This window comes from Calidris pugnax, unplaced genomic scaffold, assembly GCF_001431845.1.
Source record: "Calidris pugnax isolate Ruff unplaced genomic scaffold, ASM143184v1 scaffold8, whole genome shotgun sequence".
In the NCBI taxonomy this organism is placed as follows: domain Eukaryota; kingdom Metazoa; phylum Chordata; class Aves; order Charadriiformes; family Scolopacidae; genus Calidris; species Calidris pugnax.
The window spans coordinates 5,577,666-5,600,559 of record NW_015090830.1 but is presented as its reverse complement, the minus strand read 5'-3'; the positions used below and the strand labels follow the sequence as shown (position 1 = coordinate 5,600,559).

The window sequence follows — 22,894 nt, the reverse complement described above, 5'->3', positions numbered from 1 at the left end:
GTTCTTCTCCCACTGGCGTTGTGTCCTTTTAAACCCCAAATGGTAACAGTGGTGGTAGGTCAAAATGTAGGTATTTTTGTTGTGTGGATCATCAATTATATTTATTCAGTATTTCTTTTGCTAAAACTGCTTGGTTTCAAAAAAGATAAGATTTGTTTTGGTTTTCATTTGTTGGCTTATTGAAACAAATTTATTTACAACCTGTAACATAAATGGAAGCATAACAACGATTTTTTCCAATACAGCTAGATTACTGATAGAAATTAGATGGAAGTTATAGTACTGTCCCAAATATTCACAGATCTTTGTCAGAGCTACCCTCAGAACACAAAATCTGTGTCAAGAGCTGAAGCTAATGTTGTTTAAGAGTAGACTTGGGTCAGCTGCTAAACTTTTTTCCTCTGTAACTGTATCTATCTGTTTCTGTGTGTTTATATACATACATGGCTTTTCTTAATTTAGTCACAGGATGGGGTAAAGAAGCAGAGACTTCATGGTGAAAACCTCACTGACATGTATTTGTAAGGACTAAGTACACTTCAGAACATCTGCTGTCACCTTGTAAGATGAAACTTTAAACATGAAATATTCACTGAAAGCGCATCAAAGCATCTTACCTTTGCTGTTTTGTTGTCTAACTTACACTCAGAATTTACTGTTTCTGGTGGGTTTCAGCAGTTTATAAGCCTAAGCAGCAAGGCTGACATTAGAATTACAGAAGTGAGGTGCTGGTTTCAGTTGTACTAAGTGGAATGCAGTAGCTGTGAAGTAGCAGTTGAGGACATCGGCTGAGTTGTAGCTGCGTGAGGGCAATCAGCCTAAACTACAGGAAGTTTTTGGCTGACACATGGTGAGGTTTGAGGTTGCTGTTGTTGGTTTGTCTCCTCCACGTTCCTGACCTGCATCCCCTGTTCAGGCACCAGGGAGCTGGGCAGCCGGTGCCGCTTGTGGGAGCTTCACTGGGGAGGTGGTAGCACCACAGCTCCTCAGGCTCTGTAGTAGTGGGCAGGAGTAGTTTTGTCCTTCAGTCCCAAGCTCAGGGTAAGCCTACACTCTGATCAGGTCTGCAAAGTTGCTGGAGAGCCAGGAAGGCCATGGCAGCGTGTCAGTCATTCGGGACGCTGGGAGGTTTTTTGTTTCAGCTGCCACCGTGGATTGTCACACACACCTGTGAGCACGGCACAATGCTTAGTGTAGAAAAGGCAAGTTTGTCACCAAACTCGTAGTGCTGTTATATTTCCAATGTTTACATGGCATTTTTGGAACTTACTTCCTGTAGATCTAGAAATCTTAAGCACTAAGTATGTGGTAATTAGGGGCTGTTGAGGTTCTCAAACTTTTGATAGTTGAGCAGAGATAAAGTAGATGGGATGAGAGGAGACATCGACTTTCAGAAGGCCAGACAAATGCCGTGTCCTCTGTGGTACTCGCTTTTTAGAATGAAGGGCTGCCCCAGATTCAGCATGAAAAGGCGAGTATGTCTATCTGCAGCTTGCCACACCACTTGTGCGTATTTATCCAAAAGAAACAGTGTCCAGCCTCATTAATTAAGTCGTCTTTCAAAGGAAGAAATGATGATTTTTGTTAAAAGTGGTTTGGCGCTTAAATGAGCTTCACAGAAGTTTTTAATATAAGCAAACAGTTCACATAGCAAACAAAGTCTCACTTACGAAAGCTGATTCTATCTTCAGTGTCTCTTTCTGACTCTAATATTAAGGGTTATGTTTTGTTATATACTTAAGCCAACCCAGGAATTTCTCAGGGGAAGAAATGTTCAGCCGTCCAAGGTTGCCATTTCCTTGTGACCACTGGCGTCCCCATCCTAGCACCTTTCAAATCAGCCAGATGCTTAAAGGGCATGTACATCTCATTGGCCTCAATGAGCTCTAAGCACACACCTGAATGCTTTGCTTAAGTTATTACTGCTTTTAGGCTGCTGTGGGTGGGCTGGGCAGCACATAACAGAGTGCCTGGAGCTGTGATTCCTCTTGTCACACAGCTTTGAAGAGGAGTGAGGCATATGTGCAGCTCCCTTGGAGTTCTGCATCCAGCCCAAAATTATGACTGGTCTGTGCAGGGCAGGAGGGAAGACTCATTACCCTCCATTGCTCTAGTGGCGTGGAGTCCATGCTGCTGGCTGGCCCAGGAGAACAGAGTGCTGGTATGTCAGCAGTGAAAGTGCATCTAACCCATCATGGAGTCTCAATGGTGTGTTTTCACCATGATCGGAAAATCTGGAAGAGGGACAGGAAAAATTCACTTCTAGGGCAGGGAGAGCCATATTCTTATTTAAATGTGACACAGCAGATTGTAAAACCCCAAGTAAGGGCAGAACTTTATTCTGCAGGATCGTCTTAAAAATAGATCTAGTCAAGTAAGTGGGTGCTTCATGTAACTAAGAAAAGATGGAACTTGTCTTAGAGAAACAAAGGGCCATTGACCAGCATCCCTGCCTCTAGATTCTGCAGGCTTTGTGGAAATGAACAGTGGCATCACAATTAAATCACTCAGAAGGTGGTTGAATGTTAAATTAGTTAGGTCCTGATGTAATTATACCATCTATTATAATTCTCTCTCTCTCTCTCTCTGTAGACAGATCAATTAAGAGCTTGATAACCATATTGATGTTAAGGGAGATTTCTTGCCATCAATTTTGGGTAACTCTACACCATGCTAGTAAAGGAAGGTTAATTTACAGAATCACAGAATCACAGAATTGTGGTGGTTGGAAGGGACCTCAGAGATCATCGAGTCCAACCACAAAAAAAAAAAAAAAGAGAAGCCTTAATTCTCTGCATTATGTTCATTTTACCCACCAAAAGCAGCCAAGATGAGATAACAACATATATTTGACACCTGATTATCACAAAGATATGAGGACATCTATCTAGTGAAATTCCAAACAAAGATAAAAGGTCAAACTAACATTATCTTCCTCCTCATTGTTATCAAGTGGAGCATGCAGTTTGTTCTGTGTGAACATGTTTTTCTACAATCAATGCATCCAATATCAAGAAGAAATCATTCTACTCATCTAAAAAAAAAAAAAAAAAAAACCAAAAAAAACCCCCAAAAAAACCACACACCACACCACCCACCACCTAAACACACAACAACAACCAAACCAAAAAAACCATCACCCACCCACTCAGCAGCCCACGACAAACCAATAATCTTGGGCACTAGAGCATGCCCTGAAGAAACATGTCTACACGTTTCTTAAATTTACTCCATAATGAACTTTTATTTCGCAGATGTGTAGGAATTGGAACAAACAAGTAGTTTGTGCAGCTTTTTTTGTGAGGTGGAAAATACATGATGACTTTCATTGCAAGTGTTAATGATTGCCAATATATAATCTGTAGCAATGAGACGACAGTGTATTTTTGCACTACCAAATGCAATGATTAGCAATGCTTGCAGGAAGCACAGGAGCTGTTCTAACCAAGGTGATGTTGACTCACCTGTGCCTTCAGCATGGCCTCTGTGGCAGCACAGATAGCTGTGATCTGCAGAGCTCCTCCGTCTCATGTTCATGTAGTATTTGAAGAAATCAATAAAGGGACTTTTTGTTTTAGGATAGACATTTCAGAATTATCAAAACCCCCTAATTTTATTTTGTTGTGGTTCTCAGAAACGTCAAAGAACTCAAATAGGAGATTTCCCAGCTCTTAATGGGGGGATGGAATGGGATGGGAATGGACTGTGGCGTTGTAACAAAGCAGTCCAAGGACAATGTATTTGTTGCCTTTCCCTGTGAAATGAATGTACACAACAACAAAGAACTACCTTCATTTTCTGTCCCTTCCCTGCAAACACACACCTTTCACTAGTCTTGATATCTACTTGTATAGTTAGTTGCAGATCTGAAGGCAAGTCCTGGATTTATAATGTAAAAATATATAGGGATACAAGAGTAGCAGCTCAAAGGACCAGATTCTAGGAAAAGTGCCAAAGTCAGACTGACGCTGAGACATGCTGAGATACAAGATGTGGGAGTAATTAATGTACTGATTGCATGAGATTGAGCTGGGTCATTGATCTGGGCCATCATGCAGCTCTTGCTGTAACCAGGTAAACGTATGTGCTGATCACAGGGATCCCCATCACCACCTGCAAACTTGAATTTTCCCTCTCTGGACTTAAAAAGTACCTTAACTGCAGTTTCCTCATACTTTTAAAGCAGATCTCCAGAGCACCCACTGCACGTCTGCTGCAGCATAGTACTCAGGCAGCCCCCCTGGTGTCTTGAGCTCCCCCAGTTTGAAACGAGCCCTCAGTATTGATGAGAACCAGCAAGTCCAATGGGGCGTTTTTGGTGCAGAGGGGCATGGACACTGGCCATTGTGGCGGTGGTCAGTGCGGGGTCCCGAGGGAGCTGGGCGGGCAGGGATGCTGAGGGAAGGGCAGGTCGTGGCACCCATGCAGGCAGCAGCCCCGAGGCAGCATCCCTGCCATGAATGGAGCCCTGTGCCTGCGCCGGGGTGGGAATAATCTGCCCTTTCAGTGCTGCCCGACCTCTGGTGTCCTAGCAACCCAAAGCTGTTGGGCTGAATATTTTGTGGTGTTCAGATACTGGCTGTGAGTTAAGCCTGGCTGATTTCCCATTACATCTTCCAAACCAAAGGCTCGATACAGGAAGGAGAGGAGAAGGGGCTCCTCAGGAGATAAGTTTATAAAACCATATTATTTTTTTTTCCTGCATAGGAATTGCACTGGAACTTTTCCTTGCTTGAGAAAGCACCAAGCAGCAAGTCTGAGTGTTACATCAGCCTTGTGCTTTGTAGGCATCTTTTATGGGCCACTGAGGGGATGAACCGCGTGCAGGGGCAAAATGCATTGGAGGAGAGACTGCTTACGGCCTCAGTATTGAAAAAGGAGTGCCATCAAGGACTAACTTTTTAACGTTGCTTGAATCTGATTTTGACTTTTAGCTAGGAAGTTGCTGGCCCTCATGGTCATACAACAAACTTGCCTGCCTCACACTGAAATCAACTAAAGACAATTCAGACTTTTTTATTATAGTTTGCAGAGGTGTGATTCATGATTGTTGCGGGGCTTTTCCAATTTTTAACAATTTGAGCTGATCATGTGGGGGAGTTTTTTATTATTTTGTGGTGAATGTGTGAAGTCTTTGTAATGACTTAATTTAAGCCAGTCTATAGTGCTGCAGCCTGGCTCTTTGCAGACAGTCAGTCACTGTAACATCTCAGCCAAACTTCCCTCACTGGACCGCCAAATACTTGCATAAGTAATGAACTTTCTTCTTGCCAAGGCGAAGCCCTCCCTGTGGGAAGCACAGTTCTGGGTTGCACCGTGTGCTGTGGGCCAGCAGCTGCCTGTCTTCTTCCTCCCTCCGGTGCAGAGCTGGTCTTTGGGTGTCCCAGTACCAAAGGCTACAGAAGTCAGCACTAAGCTTCTTCAAATAAATCAAAGTAGTATTTTTTCCTCAACTGGAGTGCTGAAAGGTGACTTGTCAGATCTTTTAGTCTAACCTGCTGGGTGGCAAACTGTAAGGAAACCATTAACACCTGCTGGAAGGAGGAGGACATCTGTCTTTGAAGTGACTGGTGGCTTCAGAGAGTCCCACCACCATGGGTAAGCTCTTCCAAAGAATACACTCAGTGAGAAAAAGGTATTCTGGGGTTTTCATGCTTTTTATGTCTTTATCTGTTGTATATTAGAAATTGTTGTTGAATGTGTGCTCTTGGTATAGCTACTCACAGATTACTGTCAAGGCCTCTCAGCTCATCAGCATCAATGAGCTCCTTAAGGCTTTTATTGAAGTTCTTTATTGCTTTTTTTCCCTCAGATCTTTGCTCTCATGGCTGTTATCCATGTGTAGTGTTTCCAGTGTAGTGGTCTCCTTTATTGTGCTCCAAAATTAGACAGAGCATTTCAGGAGCAGTCACATATCTGAGGAGGACAGGTTAGCCTGCAGAGCACTAAACTGACTTCTGGAATATCAGAGAATTTTTAGTATTCTTGTTAAAACAATGCCCCAAATAGAAGAGTCTCCAGATGTAATTGGCATTCAGGCATGTGGTCCTAAAGGAATAGGGTGTGAGCAGATCTAGAGATGCAGCAGGTGGGTGCCCAGGACTGAAGCAGAGAATAAAGTGAGATTTAGATTTACAGTCCTCTTCTGCTCCCCTTGTGCTGTTTGAGTTGATGTCTCTTATCCTTCTGTGGAGTATGTCATTAGCTCCCTCCACCCGCCCATCATGAGCTTTTCTGGCTGGAAGTGAGGTTCTTCCAACCTCCTCCTTTCTCCTTATTTGCAGTAGAGAAGCTGAGGCGATATCGTTGTATCCTCTCTCCCCCGTGTGGAGCTGCAGTCTGAAAAAAAGGTTGCTCAGTTTTGCGTCACCGGGGAAAGCAAGGAGAGTTGTGATAATGTGGATCAAAGTTACCTGCAATACTATTTCAGGATGTACTGCTGAAGTGATACCGTGTTAGGATTTCAGTGAGAACTACCTTCGTGGAGGGTTTCAGGTAGTCAAGTGTGAGATTGCTTGTTGTAACACTACACTAGGCATCAGAAATACGTAGGATTAGGTTCTTACGCCGATTGTTACAAAGAGAGGTTTTACTGCCATGTCAGACTTTGGCCATGCAAGATGAAATTCATCTGAAATGGTTTCTCTCATGTATTTTTCATCCTAAGTTTCTATCCCCTGATGAAATTTCATATCTTTCAGGAATAAATGCTTGATACTGAATACCATTATCTGAAGAAATCATGTTAGAGGAACCATCCTAAAACATGATTTACTGTTTTTAAGTATAGATGTGGACTTGTATGCCCAGCCTGCCAATAAACTGTCAAATAACAAAAAAAGCCCAACTTCTAAGGTGTGGATGAAAAGTCTGGCATGGAGGAGTGAAAATTACAGTGGGAGACTTATAAAAAAACAAAATAGAAATAAGGGTGGGATCTCAGTCCATGTAAGTTATTTGATGTCATTGCTGACGTGGAGGGTCAGGGTTTCACCATCTGTGATTGGTCTTTATGCAGCCACAGCAGACATGGAGCGGTGCATGCAGTTGTTTTCTTGACCGTTGTAATGAACAGTAGTGATATTGGTGTTGGCTGTCTTGACATGGGGTCGGTAAGGAAGGACAGCTTTCCTTGCAATTAGTACCTCACAGCATGTTTCTTCATGGTATGTCTGTGGCTATTGGGCAGCCTGATTGATTTTCTTCAGGAGAAGCCTGCTGACCAGTCACAATGTGGGGAGAATGAGGCCAGATTGGGGTTTAGTCTGCAGGGACTCGGAGGCTTTAGTGAAGATGACCTCAGATGAAATGACAACAGATTACTCACAGGTGCAGAAGGAGGGTCCATGAAAAGTTCCAGCTGGGGTCTGTGCTGCAAGTTGCACCTTCTGTCAGTGTGCTGAGACCCTGCCAGAGCAGCTTCAAAACTTAAATCCCTCTTTTCCCAAATGCTCTTAATCGTCTGTCTCACATGGCTGGTCCTGCAGTTGCTGTGCTGGGACACAAAGCCCCTGAGACTTGCTGTGCATTTCAATGGACTCCCTGAATAATGTATTCAAGCAACAAGGGCTTAGGGCTGAAAATGTAGGCAATCACATAGATAACTCTAAACATGCACTTAGAAAAGTTAAATGTGTCTGGTGTTCGAGCTTGTGCCTTTAACAATCCATTCCTATTCCATGAAGTTTTACCAGTGTGTAAGAAATTACACTGTCATTTCGAGGAGGTGGCATCCCTCTGGGTTTTTATGAGAGAGGTAAACAAATTCTTCCTTTAGAAGAAATTCTGTATTCCTTTAGAAAGGAAGGCTCACAAACAGGCTGTTGTGTGTCTACTCAGGGGTAGGCTTTAGTCCATACAAACCAAACAATAGGAAGTTTACTCTGAAACGCCAAGAGTACAGTGACAATAACTAATAAAAAGTAGATTACGTAGCTCCAGGATTGTGAGTTTATTGATCCTTATTGACGAAAGCATAAAATCGCAGCTAGAATCATTTGAGCATCTTTTCTCCAAGATTCAGCTCTTATCTTTGCTATGTATAGACAAGCAGGACCTGAAATATGACTACAGCATCTTTGTAGACGGGTCTAACTCAGCAGTGCTTTGAGCTAGTTGAAATCTTTATAGACTAGTGCAAATGGTCAGTGTGGTAATGTACTGCTTCATGGCTATTAAATGGGCTGCTGTCTTAAAAATATACTCCTGACTGTAAAGTAAGCTGGGTGACAGGCTAAATATAAGTACAAAAGCATTTTCACATTCATTTATTGAGACTCCTTCTTTGACTGTTTTAGTACGGCAGCAGTACTCTAAAATTACAGTGTTGCTTCTATACAGTGTTATTTTTAGCAGGAGCAACTCTAACCTGTGGCATGAGAGTGGCTAATTCTGAAGCCTGGCTCTTATCTGAAATGCTCCGGGCTGGCAGATGAGTCACGCAGGTCAGATGCAGTAGTTGGAGTTGAAGAGAGGATCAGCTAATCGTGTAAACACTTGTTATTGGTAAATGCAGTACTTTCATGTTCAGACCTGTAGAGATTGTATAAAAGTGCCAGCATACCATTACCGAGTTTGCAGGGAAATCTGGCCTGGAGTTTGCAGCAGAATTTTTTGAAACACTAAGAGTTGTTGCAATGTACTTAGGCTCTTTTTCTAGCAAGTTACCACCAGCAGTGTTAGAATTTTTAAAGGCTTTTTATGGATTTTTGGGCTGTGTATGTGACTAAAGGCCAGGAGAACTCTGGACATGCAAAAAAAAATTTCAGGTTTATCCAAATATTGCTTGACTTGCCAGTGCCATACAGTAGAAATAGCAAATAAACGTTTTACCTCTGGCATATTCTTTGTTTTTATTCTCCTATGCATGTTTGTCTGTGGACACAAATACTCTGGGACAGTGAGGGAATGTCTTCAAAAACAAAGCAGGCATCAAACTTGTGTATGTTTTGACCTGAACCTGTTCCAGTTACAGCTAGCTGGGTGCTGGAGAAGACCGTTGAGGGTTTCTTTCCTTGAAATACACATGCTCTTAAGTCAGTGGGACCTGATGCTCCAGGACTGTGGGCAGGAGACGCACAGGTTTAAATGTTCCTTGTGCTGAAAGCGCAGCAATTTTGAGGTTGAAACTCAGTTGAATAAGCCAATGCCAAAGTTTACTGTGCAAGCAACCGAAGAAATGATGGCTGGGAGAACTGGGGCTGAAGTGGTTTCTTGGAGATAGGAGGGTGACCAACATGGCACAGCAGTGGAAGTCTCTAGACTGGACAAGGAGGTTGTCCTCACCCTGCCCAGCCTGGCTTTACAGTGCATTTTCTTATTGAGAGTACAGGCCTTTCCCTTTCACTTCTTTCAGGCTACTGGGTTGAATCCTCGGGAGGGATAAAGGCTGCTGAGGAGTACGTATGGATAAGAATCGCTGAGCGTAATATGGTTTACAAAAGCCAAACAATGGGATATTGCAGATATTTTCATATCAGTTCAGCTCCATTACATGTTAGAAGTTAATTTATTCACACTTTTCAAATTTGTCTGGGAGGAAGGCCTGACATTGGTTTTGACTCGTGGAGCTGGGGACTGAGATCAGAGACCATGGGGGACTGTTTCAGAAAGATCTGGCTTAGTAAGTCCTTCTGCTTCTGAAGAAATATCAGAACACCTTAGGATGTGAAAACAAGTTCAAAATCCACTCTAAAGTAGGGGAAGGCTGGCGTTCTTTTTAATTCCTGCTGCTTTTCTCCAGACTAAAATTGCCATGACTGAAGGTAAAAGAGCAGATTTAAAAAACTAAAATATTGAGAAAAGTATTGGTTTTTAAATAAGAAGTTATTTTTTCACATCCTCTTTCCTGTTTTTCATGTTTTCTTTGTCTTCCACAAAACACTCTCCTAAGGCTAGAAAATCAACACTTTTAAGGCACAGTAGCAAAGCTGACATAGTCCTACTTAAGTTCTCACAAAGAAATCTAGAAACAAGGGACTGGGTTTTTTTTTCCTTCCTTCCGCTCCCACCAGTCCCAACCTCTCTGTGAAATCCCTCCTGCCTGCATAAAATCCGTGAGGCTGCCATAATCTGTCATTATTGTGCCTGTACTATTCTGAGGCCAACAGTGGTTCAAGGAGGAAGGAGGACTTTGGCAGGGGAAGTCAGGTTTCCTCTCTGTTTGAACAGAGCAAATGATGCACAGAAAAAAAAAATGTGTTCTCTTTGGGTGTTACTCAGATGCACTAAGGGTGATGTCCAGGGGAAAGGGATGGTGGCTTTTTGAGCCTTAGTTATACTATATAATCTAATGAACTATTTTATAATGAAAATTATGCGTACATGTTAGAAGTCTGTCCTAATGGCTGCTTCTAATTGTGATTTCAGGCAGAAGCTTTGCCCTTTAGGAGAGTCACAACAGATCAGAGCAAGCATTTAGCAGTTTAAGGAGCCAGAGTCTCGCCAGCAGAGACTCCAGGTTGTATTAAAGCCTTGGCTTTGGTGCCGTCTGGTGCAAATTCAATGGAGACTTCTGGATTCAGGAAATGATAAATTATAAGTTGTGCTATGGGAGAGTGCACCACAAAAAACGCCTTTATCAAGTAGAACAGAGCTGACTTGTAGCTATTAATTTCACATTGATGTTGCTCAGTGCCCTAACGTGGCTGTGACCCACGTGAGTCTAGCCCTTGTCTGGCGATTTGGCGTGTCAGAGTAGCTTAGTACTGCCATTCCTTGATAAAAGTAAAATATCTATTGAAAATTGAGTTGATTTGAAGTTGATTGTATCTCTCAGATGATTTTGGAAGCTTATCATTTGACTTCCTTTTCTGTTGCCTTCTCTTTTATAAATATGATCTTAGTTTGCAGGAGTCTTAGCAATTAATTCAGATTTTTACTTTGGAAGACATATTGTTTTAAAATCAGTCATGGTTCTGTTGCCTATCTGAAATTTTCCTAAAGAATACAGTTTCTTCCCGAGTGTTCACTTGTGAAACAAGTCCAGTTTTTACAGCAACACCAGTGAAAATTTGGCAGATCCCAGAGATGGGTCCTGTCCTGTGTTACTTTGGTATAAACCTGAAAGTCAGCTTGCTTACCACAGGAGGTGTAAAGGAGCACCAGTAAAGGCACAAGACCGAGCATCAGCTGCGTAGGTCACCCTTTGTAGGGAGATGTTATACTATTGCAAGTTTAACTCCCTGGTGCTGCATTGAGCATCGGTCAGGTGGAGATGGTCCTCATTCTCTCATTCTCTCTCTTTGCTGAGAACTGAAGAGTTGCTGTGATGGCTCCATCAAAAAAACACCCAGGTGATGGGGAGTATCTTCTGCTCCTCTGTATCCAAAGCGTAAAATAGGAGTCCAGCACAGCTCTTACCACCACTCAAAGCAGCCAGAGGTGTTGCAGGTGTAATTCCAGTGATACGCCAGGGCAGGATTTGACCCTCAATTTAATAGCCTCATGTGTCTGTGAGCAACTAAAAATAACTAATAATGTAAAGTGAAGGAGTATGCTTGTGTAATTAAAATGGTGATGGTCTTTATGTTGCCCTGCTGCGGTACTGTGGTACCATCTCTTGCAGTGCTTCATGCTTTCCTTTATGCTTCTGAAGGTGGGTGACTGTGTGGCAGTCCCTGCTTCTGGTGACAGAGCAGGGCTGTTTGCCTGTACTTGCTGGGAAAAGATCATGAAAATGTTACTTCTTCCTCTGCGACTCAACACAGGGAGGGAAAGAGAAAGTTTTTTTTTAAAAGTAACATGAGCTTTCAAGCCAGCCTTGTGGCTGACTTTTGACTTGTTGAGTGCCCGGGGCTGGCAATAAAAGGATTAGGTGGTGGAGCAGCCATCTGGCCCTCAAAGCAGGAGGTGCTCCCGTGCAAATTGAGAGGCTGCCTTGTGGGAGAGGTGTATAGTGTCACCAGAATTTTGCCTGGCTTTGGGGTATCCCCACTCCCGTCCAGGCATCTGCTCCCTGGCCTCACTGCCCAAAAATACTGCTTTGTTGGCGAGTCTTGCAAAGAATGTCACCTTCTGGGCCAACGAGTAAAGGTAGGGTGAAAGGACTGAAAACATGTATAGCGTCAAATTAAAAAGGATGTGGCCATTTGTGGCATGAATCGGCCTTGGGTTACATGAGACAAAAAGTGGAAGATGTTTTCCTCGTGGTTTGTGCTGGCGTCTGCGTTCCATCGTTCCCTTTCCTGCCGGCATCATCAGCCGCCTGTGCAGAAGCAGGCAGGTGTGTGCAGGGACATTGGCAAGGCTTTTTCCCCAATGCTCCTGGCTGCCGTGGGGTGGGCACCTCTGGAAAGCACTGTTGACAGCACCAGTCATGACAGCATCCATACCTTTAGTGTAAGCGTTCGTACTGTGTGCTCACTAAAATGCAAAGGTTTTGGTTGTGGTGTATTTCACTGGTGGTGGCAAAATCCAAAGGAAGCACATTGTTGAGAAAGAAGAGCTTGTTCACGTCATTTGCAGAGACATTTTTCCCCTCTGGAGCATTATTTTTCGTATCACGTGGGCATGGAGTAAAAATGTGAAATCACATTTGTCACAGAGCCATTAATGTAACAATGGCCAGAGTGGTGTGGAGTTGTGTAGCTCCTGATCTCCCTGGGGTGCCAAGCACCCATCTCGGAGGGAAAGCAGAAGCAGCAGCTGGTGGTGGTGGCTGCATTTCTCCATAGACCCCATCCTCCTGCCGGGGCTGGATCAGGTCCTGCCGGCACACGGTGCCCATTACCCCGGGCAGGGCAGGGCAGGGCTCACCATGGTGACCAGCCACTTTTTAAAACACAGATTGTTTTCATTTTTGGTCAGTGCTATTGACTGGAGGAAGGGCTGGGCTGTGGTGTTTTTCCATATTAATTTTAGCCCCTGTACCAAAGGAGGGGTTGGAACCATGAGTGCTGGGGAAGAGCTTGCTCTTGCCCACTCAGCCACAGCTCCGTGAGGACAGGCTGCTGCACCTACAGAGGAGTCTCCCACCTCTGCTCCACAAAAGAAATTAACAAAAGGCAGAATAGCAACATTTTGGGTTAGACATTTTGCCTTTTAATGGCGGGAGGTAGAAGCTAATCTGTCAGTAGTTTTGAAGCTGCCTAGTTAACAACTCAGAGGTGTCATCACTAGCACACAGTGTTCTGTTTTATGGATAAAGGTGCTGATGGAAAGGTTTGGACTGGAAATTTTAAATGAACTTTTGGGTCTGTGCTTTCCTGAAAGTACTTTTGATAAGTTAAAATTTGGGGTAATCATTTATTACCCCAAATCATAATTAAAGCCAGTTAATAAATACCAAGAGAGTCTTTGGATTTACAGTTGCTCGGGGCTTGATCTTGCTGTCAGTTCTATCAGTTGAAGAACTTCAGATCTTATATAAACCGTTGATTGTATCTGTGGGATCCCACCTTCTGAACCTGTTGAAAAATACAAAGCACTGTACTTCTGTACACACTGTACACACCCATCAAATGATTTTGCAGAGGGTCACCTGGTGGGTTAAAGTGGGTGTTTGGGCTGATAATTATAAGATGTATGTACATACAGTGTTATTTTGGTATTGGAGTTGCAAGACAGCAATTAGCACTATCTGGAGTCGCTCTTTGTGTGGCTGTGGCTGCTTTACCTCAAAGCGTGGTGAAGGCACAGGTGACTCAGGGGATTCTGAGGTGGGACGAGAGGATTCCCGAGGCTCCCAAGGGCGGGAACACACTGATCAGTGCGTGCAGGTTTTCATACTGAGTGGGTGCAGGGTTATCTGTTTTCTAAATGAAAAATGATGCTGAAAGAACTGCATACAAACTAAGGGAAACTTATTTCAGAAAAGCAGGGGTTTTTTTCTGTTTACAGATGAAAATACTTCTGCTGTTCAGAATAGCAGCACATAGAAACTCTTTGAAATACATCTTTCTTAAGATTTGAGGTACCACTGGCAAACTTCCATCCCTGTCCATAGTAGATGAATTTTCACTACACTAAAAACTAAATCTTTTCTGTCCTTTTGTTTTTGTTGTGTTTTGGGTTTTTTTTTTTTTTGCTAAAACTGTATCACACCACTGTATTTGTGTATCTTCAACATTTGGGATCATCTACAGGGGCTTTATATTCAGTTGCTAAAGAAATAAAATAGGCAAGCTTGTAGCTATTGACCTGTTATCTGCCTGGGCTTTTTTCTGCCAGTTCTTCCTGCACAGCAATGGCCTGCGAATATGTCTGAAATGGAAGGAGAGAGTTGATTGCATTAAATAGCTGTAAATGTTGTGTCCGTGGAAAGGATATTGTGTAATTACCCCTTAATTTCCATCCTGTAGATTTATTTTTATATGCTCAGAACTGCTAGTGTCCTTTAAGACATTGTGTAGCCAGTTTTTAGGCTTTGTGCATTTCAGATTCCTATAATTTGCCCTTTGTTTATTTCCCCTGACATCTCTAACCATTGCTATTAAAATCCTTGTTTTGAACCTGCTCATTTTAGATGCCAGACCAGTTTGATCAGACAGTGGTGCTTAACCAGCTGCGCTATTCTGGGATGTTGGAGACAGTCAGGATTCGGAGGGCTGGTTTCCCAGTCCGGAGGCCCTTTCAAGACTTTTATAAAAGGTAAACACACTGACCTCTGTGCTTCAGATGCGATTCACGGGTACCAAATCAACGTTCCCATGCTGAGGAATAAAATGAAAATCTAATTAAAAAAAAAAAAAAAAATCAAAATTTGTCTCTTAAATGAATTAATAAATAGTTTTTGTTTGCCAGGTATAAAGTTCTCATGAGAAACTTAACTCTGCCTGAAGATTTACATGAGAAATGTGCCGTCCTACTTCGTCTGTATGACAACACAAGCACTGAATGGCAGCTTGGAAAAAATAAGGTAAAATAATCTGACTGCGCTTATTGTGGGGCTGGTGCTTATACAAAGCTGAGGGGGGGCAGGATTTAGACTGCACAGCTGCAGAGGTGTAGTTGTAATGGTAATTACTTCTGGCCTTAAAAGAAGCTGCGCATGCCTGTTGGTGCTCTTGAAACCCTTATAGCAACAATTAATGGTTGTGCTGACGAATTTGCTGTCTAAGGCACTTAGACATTGACTGGTGATTTCACTCATGGAGAAAGAGTGCATTTGAATTTTCTGCCCATGCTCACAAGTAATAGCACTGGTGAGGGTGAGAACTTAACACATGGTAGCTGGATTTTATAATTTTTAAAAGTATCAACCATGTGAGCTAGCACTTTCATTCTGCAGGGAGCTCCACTCATACTAGCAAACCCACTTGCGTGATACTTGCTCAGTGGCTGAAATCAGGGGGAGGAATTCTAGCCGGTGTTCATGTGGCAGAGTTGAGCTCTAAGTGTGTTTGCCTTCCGAATCTGAAGAATCGTTTTCAGAAGTACATTAGACCTTGATATATGTCCTATTGAACAACCTGAGCTTTGTCCACAACTTTTTTTTTCTTCCGAAAAAATCCAGATTCTTTTAGTTAAAAGAGTGGAATTCTAATTTGAGAAATAAAACAGTCCAGGTGCTTTTGCGTGCTGGTTTTGCAAGTTTTATTTTGGACAACAGCTGTGTGGAGAGCTTTCCTCTTTGTGAATTTGTGCTCTTGAACTTGACAAACAATGTGAAAGCGTTGCTTATTCAGGAGAAGATTCTCCATTACAGGATTTGAGATCTACTAAATATTAGAAATGCCTGGTGCAAAGGACTAGAGAGTGAGTTACAAACATCAGGCCATCACTACCAAAGATCATGCCCCAGGCCTCTGCAGATGACTTTGTCTTCTTTTTTTCTCTGGGTAACTCCTGTGGGCACTCCCAAGGACTTCCGTAGTGGAGAGGGAATGAAAAACAGATCCAGAACTAAAGTTTGCTGGATTATGTGTTACACTTGCAGTTTTCCTGTCAATTGTTAGAATTGTGAAACTTTCTCATTACCATAATGCAGCAAAAATATTTTGTAAAATCTAATTGATTTCTTTGTGAAATGCCCTTCCTCCTTATCATGTTCCACTGCATAAGTTTGAAGGGTTTCCTCCATTCCTCTGCATGCTTAAGGAGTCTCAGAGATGCTGTTGGGAATGTTGATTTAATCATTTTACATTATTGTAAGAGTTAGAACCTGAAATATTCTGACAGCAATTGAAGTCATCTGTCATCCTATTTTTGTAGATAATGGCTTACAAATAATACAGTAATATTTTTTGGCTGCAGAGCTAGACTGTGCTCCCCGTTATACTTTCAGCTCTATGTTAACTATTTATGCACAGCCCCCAGACAGTGCTTTGGCGTCTTAGGGACATAAATTTATCAGAACCTGAAATTATTTTAACCAACTGTTCATCAGGACCTCGGCAGGAGCCAGAGCTCTGTTATAACTTCCCTTACTGGGGCCTGGGCTCCTTCCCCCAGGGGCTGCCTGCACATTTTTGAGAGTCTTCATAAATAGCTTATTGTAGAAGAGAACAAGAGGCCATTGGTTTCAGCCTGAAGATGGGATGAGGCACTGTCCTGCCCATGGTATTTAAAAGGGGTAGTAACAACATTGCCATGATTTCGCTTCAGTGTGATTTTTTTTTTTCTTTCCTTGTCCTTTACATCTCAAGCTGCAATGCACCTGCTCAGGAAAAGGCATTAGCCTGGGCTTAACATGTGCTGAACATCCATTTTTGTTCAGGAAGTGGCTGAGTGCCTTTCTGAAGCAGAATTCCGTTGTGTTTTTAAAGCCAGTGTGAGCCGAGCAAAGAAAGATTGCCCACTGAGTGAAAGAAATGGCTTTTTCCATGCCTAAAAACTGTATGTAGGAAGAGCTGCCCAGTGCAGCTCAGATACTGGAACATTGGGACTTTCTGTGGGACTTTTTATTTTCCTTAGTGTTGGGTAATTTGTGGTAAAATGTAATCCCTTTCTAGCTACATTCAAAACTCACAACATGCCTCTTCTCAGGAGTGCTGTTGCTTTGGCTTTGATGATGGGCTTTTTCCCCTTAAACACAGAGGAAAAAGCTACCTTTTTCCTACTTGAACACCCCCAAAAGTCCATATTTTTCTTTTTTTTTCTTTTTTTTTTTTTTTCCTTCACAGCAATAAAAAAACCAAAACACTTCAGGGAAGCATTCCTGCTTTTAGATGTCTTTGTAGCCCTCCTCCCTTAGCAGAGTCTATCCCCCCTGTCCATGCACGTTGCCTCCCAGAAGGAAAAGTTGAGAAGGCAGGAGGTGGCTCAGGACTTAGTGGCTGCGCAGCAAAGAGCGGGCATCACGGGGGGTGGAAGAGGGAAGCTGCACCCCCCATGCCACTGCTTGGCTGGAGAAGCAGTTTGATGCCTCTAAGAAGTAGTCGGGGTGAATGTCCCAGTTTAGTGCTCGGCTGAGAGCCTGGAGAGCGGTCTGTCTGCTGGAGGGTGGGTGGCTGTGGTGGGATGTCTGGTCCCAGCAGCTCTCTCCCCCTGTAACAGCAGGAAAACCCAGTCAAGCCAACCCAACTATGAAACTGCTCTCATTTTTTCTTACTTCCACAGGCTTATAGCAATGTAATTTGAAGCAGTGATGCTTGTGAGGGGGTTGTGGAGCCTGATGTTACTGTGAAACAGCTAAATTATGGGGGTGGTATTTCTGCCCCTCAAATCAGGAAATTCTTGCTAAGTTCTACAGCTTCTTCGGCCTGTGTTACTCTTTGGCGGGAAAGGCTGTTTAATGAACCCAGTAATTGTGTTGCTTTTGGAAAAACTCTGTTCCTAATTAAAAATTTCCATTAGTGTAATCAGGCTCATCCCACTGAAATCCAAAGTTCGAGGATCATCTGCAGGTATTTTCTTTTAAGAGGAATACGTTTTGCTTTTTTCTTTTCTGTTGAGGAAACAGTATGTTTATCTCTGAATTCAAAGCTGAGGGTTGCTGCTCAAGCTGACATTGGCAGCACCCTGGCTGTCCTTTATATTTGGTGCTCTCACCTTGTGTAGGTGTTTCTCCGCGAGTCCTTGGAACACAAGTTGGAGAAACAGCGAGAGGTGGAAGTCACCAAGGCAGCAATGATTATCCGAGCACACATCTTAGGTTATGCAGCCCGGTAAGTGACTAGATGAAAATTATAATAATCAAGGTTTGGAATAAAAGGCTAGGGTGCCACGGAATTAAATCCTACTGGCACAATTCTTAACTTTTCCTAGGGACCAGACATCCAAATCCTGTAAGTGGCTTCTGAAAATACCACTGCTGGTATCTTTGCCAGACCCATGAATAAAACAATATGGAATTTGAATTGTTTTAATATAATGTATAGGACAGTATAGAGGCTTGGAGGTCAGCCAGTACCCATACAATTGTATCATGGCATTAGATCTACCGTAGGGACTCCAGCTGGACAGCACCTAGTGGGTCTGCCCCAGGCTACCAGCTGAGATTCAGATTTGTCTTTCCTTCATCATGGAAAGAAAAGAGAAGACAAAACTAATCAGTTTGGTTCTTAAAGAACTGTGGCATTAGGTAACTGATTAGTATTTCACTTGTTTACCTGGCTTCATGCATTATGTATTAGGTGGATTTGCTCATCCCATCTGTTTATTTCTCTGCTTTTTCTACAAATCAGTAGACAGTTTAAGGAAACTTGTTTGCATAATGAGGTAATTTCTCTTCATGTGTATATTAGTCCTGTTTTTATATTCTGACCAGTATGTTCCTTGAAGACTATATGCCTTTTTTAATGACAGAGCTATCCTGATGTTCATGAGATGTGTGATGAGTATCTATGTATATTCTTTCTCCACATGTGTGCACGCACACAGAGCTGTCCTGTCTGCATCTCCTTGTCAGGGACATAAGAACACGTAAAACAGGTAATGTACATTTCCCTAATGAAGACACAGACAGTGCTGTCATAGAAATGGGACAATCTCTTTTCTCTCAAAGGGAGGAGAATGTGAGCAAGAATGGAGAAACCGTCACAGAGCTAGAAATAATAAATTGGTTTATTACCACAGGCTCATTATCGCATTCACCATGGCAAGACTTGTTGTGACTGCTCAATAATTCCTTGTTTCCTTAGAAAGTTGCTTTTTTTTTTTTTTTGTTAAATCTCCCAGGAAGCGGTATAGAAAGGTTCTCTACTGTGTGGTTGTGATACAGAAGAACTACAGAGCATTCAGTGGTAGGAAGAAGTTCCTGTGCCTGAAGAAAGCAGCCATAATCCTTCAGAAGCAGCGGCGAGGCCAGCTTGCTCGACGTGTTTACAGAGAGCGACTAGAGGAGAAGCAGAGACAAGAGGAGGAAAGAAGAAGAGAGGAGGAAGAAAGGTGCAGTATGCTGTCCTACATCACTCTCCTGTTGGTGCCATATTAGGTTTTGGTCTGAATAGCCTTTATTTCAGGCTGTTCTTGATCAAGTCATTTTGGAAACCTTTGGTTCCTTTGCTACAAGATGCATGTAGCTATCATGGTAGTTTTGTATGCACAAACATATCCTTGGTGACCTTATTTTTGGCTGTCTTTTCCATGTGGCAGATGATCTCTGTAAGTTGAGATACTGCCCTAGCAAAGGTATGTGATGAGCTTATGTTGAGCTTCATTTACTAACTTCTTTTCTTCCCTCACTTTTAGGGAAAGGCAAAGGCAAGAAGCAGAGCGTCTTGCCCAGCAGGTAAATTATATTCTTAATGCTTTCAGCCATCCTGTTTATTTGAGTATCTCAACCCAACCATTAAAAAAATAAAAGGCATCTGTGGCATTTAAACTAAATTTATTACAGGACTTGGCAGATAAAGCCAAAGGAAACTTGATACAGTTGTTTGCATGGAAATTTCTTTCAGCTCATGCTTCATTTAATTTCTGGCAAAGTTTGAACTTTCTGCACATACTTCAGCTTTCCAGTATCTGTGAGCAAATGTAATCATGCTTTCGTTTTTATTTTCCTTTCCTTTTCTTTCTGATGTAGGGATAAGGGTCCTTTTAAATGAACAGCATGGTGGGAGAATAGTCCTTTAGAAATAAACAACTTTTAAAAAGGAATCTTGTATTGAAGGGCTGTATTTTATTTTCTTTAATTTTTATTTTATTTTATTTTGAATGCAGGCTGAAGAAGAGCGGAAGCAGCAGGAACTGGCTGCCATTCAGAAAGCCCAGAAGGAGGCAGAGCTGAAGCGAGAGGTGGAGAAACAGAAAGAGAGCAGGCAGGTTGAAGAAATCCTGCGTCTGGAAAAAGAAATTGAAGACCTGCAGCGTGTGAAGAAGCAGCAGGAGTTGTCCTTGACAGAGGCTTCGTTACAGAGGCTGCAGCAGCTTCGAGATGAGGAACTCCGGCGGCTCGAGGACGAAGCATGTCGAGCAGCCCAGGAGTTCCTGGAATCTCTGAACTTTGATGAGATTGATGAATGCGTCCGAAACATTGAGAGGTCTCTCTCTGTGGGCAATGGGTATCCTGCTGAACTGACTGAACAGACTGGAAATGCCTGCAGTGAAAAGCCCAATTTTAACTTCAGCCAGCCATATCCCGAGGAGGAGGTAGATGAGGGCTTTGAAGCTGATGATGATGCATTTAAGGATTCGCCCAACCCGAGTGAGCATGGCCACTCTGATCAAAGGACCAGTGGCATCAGAACAAGCGATGATTCTTCAGAAGAAGATCCCTATATGAATGATACAGTGGTGCCAACAGTTCCTGCTGCTACCAACACCATGCTTATACCTCCTACCCATGATACAGTCAGTCTCCACAACTCTTCAAGTGGTGAATCCACATACTGCATGCCAGAAAATGTATCATGTAGACCCCCGAACTCTGTGGAACTTATTTCTCCTGATGGAGACTATGATTACGACCAAGACGATTATGAAGATGGTGCTATTACTTCTGGCAGCAGTGTGACCTTCTCTAATTCGCACAGCAGCCAGTGGTCACCAGACTACCGGTGCTCAGTGGGGACGTACAATAGCTCTGGAGCATACCGATTTAGCTCTGAGGGAGCTCAATCTTCTGTAAGTAACACTGGTTTTATTATCTAATAATTGATGTGTGCTTTTTGGTTATTAGTTGGTTTTTTTTCCCCACTGTGCGGTTGTAGAATCCCTGTGGATGTTCTTATAAATGTGTTGTATAGTTTGACTTGCTTAAGCTGCATGTGGACATAGTTGTCTGTTGCCATCTAGATGCCACTGGGGTGAGTGCATTAGAGGCAGCTCTGATGCTCTTTGCAGTCCTGGGCTTATGCAAGGATATGGTTCCGACTGTTTTAATGGAGAGCCGCACATTATTTGGTGAGGAGCTCAGTGCACGGCCTTACATGCAATTCATGAGCAAAATTCTGCTGTGTGTATCTGTGTTTTGAAGAGGGGTACCAGTAGTGTGGTGGGGAATTGACTTCAGAAAGAATAAATTCAGTTATGGATGCAGGTTGCAAAAGTATAGAGCAATAAGCTGCTTGCAGAAGTCCCTGAAATGCCCGGTGTATTTTGAGATGACTTGGAGAGTGAATTTCACGTGATGGCTAAAATTACTGAGGTGGACACTCGTACTGAGGAGCTCTTTTTCATGCCGTTTACTGAGTATACTGTGGGCTTTGCTCCTACAAATATTTTTAGAAGAATACGATTCCCTCTACCGCTCACAGAATACTTCTGTGAGGCTGGGAAAGTGAAAAAGTATTTCAGTAACACTGGCTGAATGTTAACACTAAAATATCTGTCTCAGTTGAGGTTATGAGAGCCAGTCAAAGAGCCATCATGGTCATTGTGATAAGGTGATGGTTCTTGCCTGAGAGAAAAGCACTTTCAGCTGTCTGTTTTGAGGACCTCTTCCTGTTGCACGACTCTGGGTGTGTGTCAGATACAGAACAGAAATTGTGATTGTTTGAGGTGAGGGTGGAGGAATATGGAGCTTGTGGTGTATGTTCCTTTTTCCAAGACTGTTACCCACAGCTCTTCAGTGATGGAGGGAGGAAACACAGGGTAGTGTAACCTGGCCATGCAAAGGGATAACTATCCTGAGTAGCTACAAAGCTGTTTCCTAGATTTTTCACATGACATTAGAGCTAGTGTGTAATCAAGCAGCTGCAGCTTACTATGGTGTACTCCTTTCTTTCTGACCTGGACAAAGAACAACGAGGAGTCATGTCCTTCCAATAGAGCATAAAATGTTTTAGCTGAAGACTTCTAAACGAGTCTCATCTAAACTCCTTCCTGAGAGATCATTTCACCTTTATTCTTCTCTTCTGTAGTTTGAAGACAGTGAAGAAGATTTTGACTCCAGGTTTGACACAGATGATGAACTTTCCTACCGGCGGGATTCAGTCTATAGCTGTGTCAGCCTGCCCTACTTTCACAGCTTTCTCTACATGAAAGGTACTGGGTGAATCAGAATTTGCTGAATATACAAAATAACCAGAAATGCCTATTACACCTTCCACCCCAATTCCTGTAGAGTTAACCTGTTCTCTGATTTTTCAAAGGGCAATAGAAAAGTCTGGAGAGAGCTGCTCTCAAATTAAGTTACTTGCAGTGGCTTACAACTGGAAGCCTTTCTCCTATCTGCAAAGGAGCGTCAACATTTTGGGCTGCCTCTGTTTCATTTACGTTGTTGCTTTGGCTTGTAAACAATGGAATAGACAGTATAAATATAGCACTATAACTCACAAAGTCAAATCGTACCAAATTTTGAGGAAAGCTGATTCTGTCTCTCTGTCTCCCAAAACCGTAGACAGAACTCTACATTGCAGACCAGTTTTACTGATCTCAGTTGACTTTAATTTAGGATCCGAAAGACACAAAGAAGGATATGTGTGACGAAGGGGCATGAGAGACTCTGAAAGCATATACACAGGAGTTCTCTTGTTAAGATTCTTGGGTTTATTTTCTGATGGTTGATAGTAAATCACAACCAAGATGAATCCTTGTGTGATACTTATCACTGTAGCAAAACTTATTTTTC

General features: G+C 42.7%; 1 protein-coding gene across 1 annotated transcript in view; it reads left to right on the top strand.

The window, feature by feature from the left end:
* Nucleotides 1-22,894, top strand: part of MYO10 (myosin X) — a 163,893-nt gene that overhangs the window by 116,896 nt on the left and 24,103 nt on the right. The window contains exons 20-26 of the mRNA XM_014941048.1: nt 14,465-14,589; nt 14,743-14,857; nt 17,941-18,047; nt 19,060-19,269; nt 19,573-19,612; nt 20,044-20,946; nt 22,185-22,308. Coding sequence (XP_014796534.1) covers nt 14,465-14,589; nt 14,743-14,857; nt 17,941-18,047; nt 19,060-19,269; nt 19,573-19,612; nt 20,044-20,946; nt 22,185-22,308 — 1,624 coding nt within the window. The remainder of the gene's footprint in view (nt 1-14,464; nt 14,590-14,742; nt 14,858-17,940; nt 18,048-19,059; nt 19,270-19,572; nt 19,613-20,043; nt 20,947-22,184; nt 22,309-22,894) is intronic.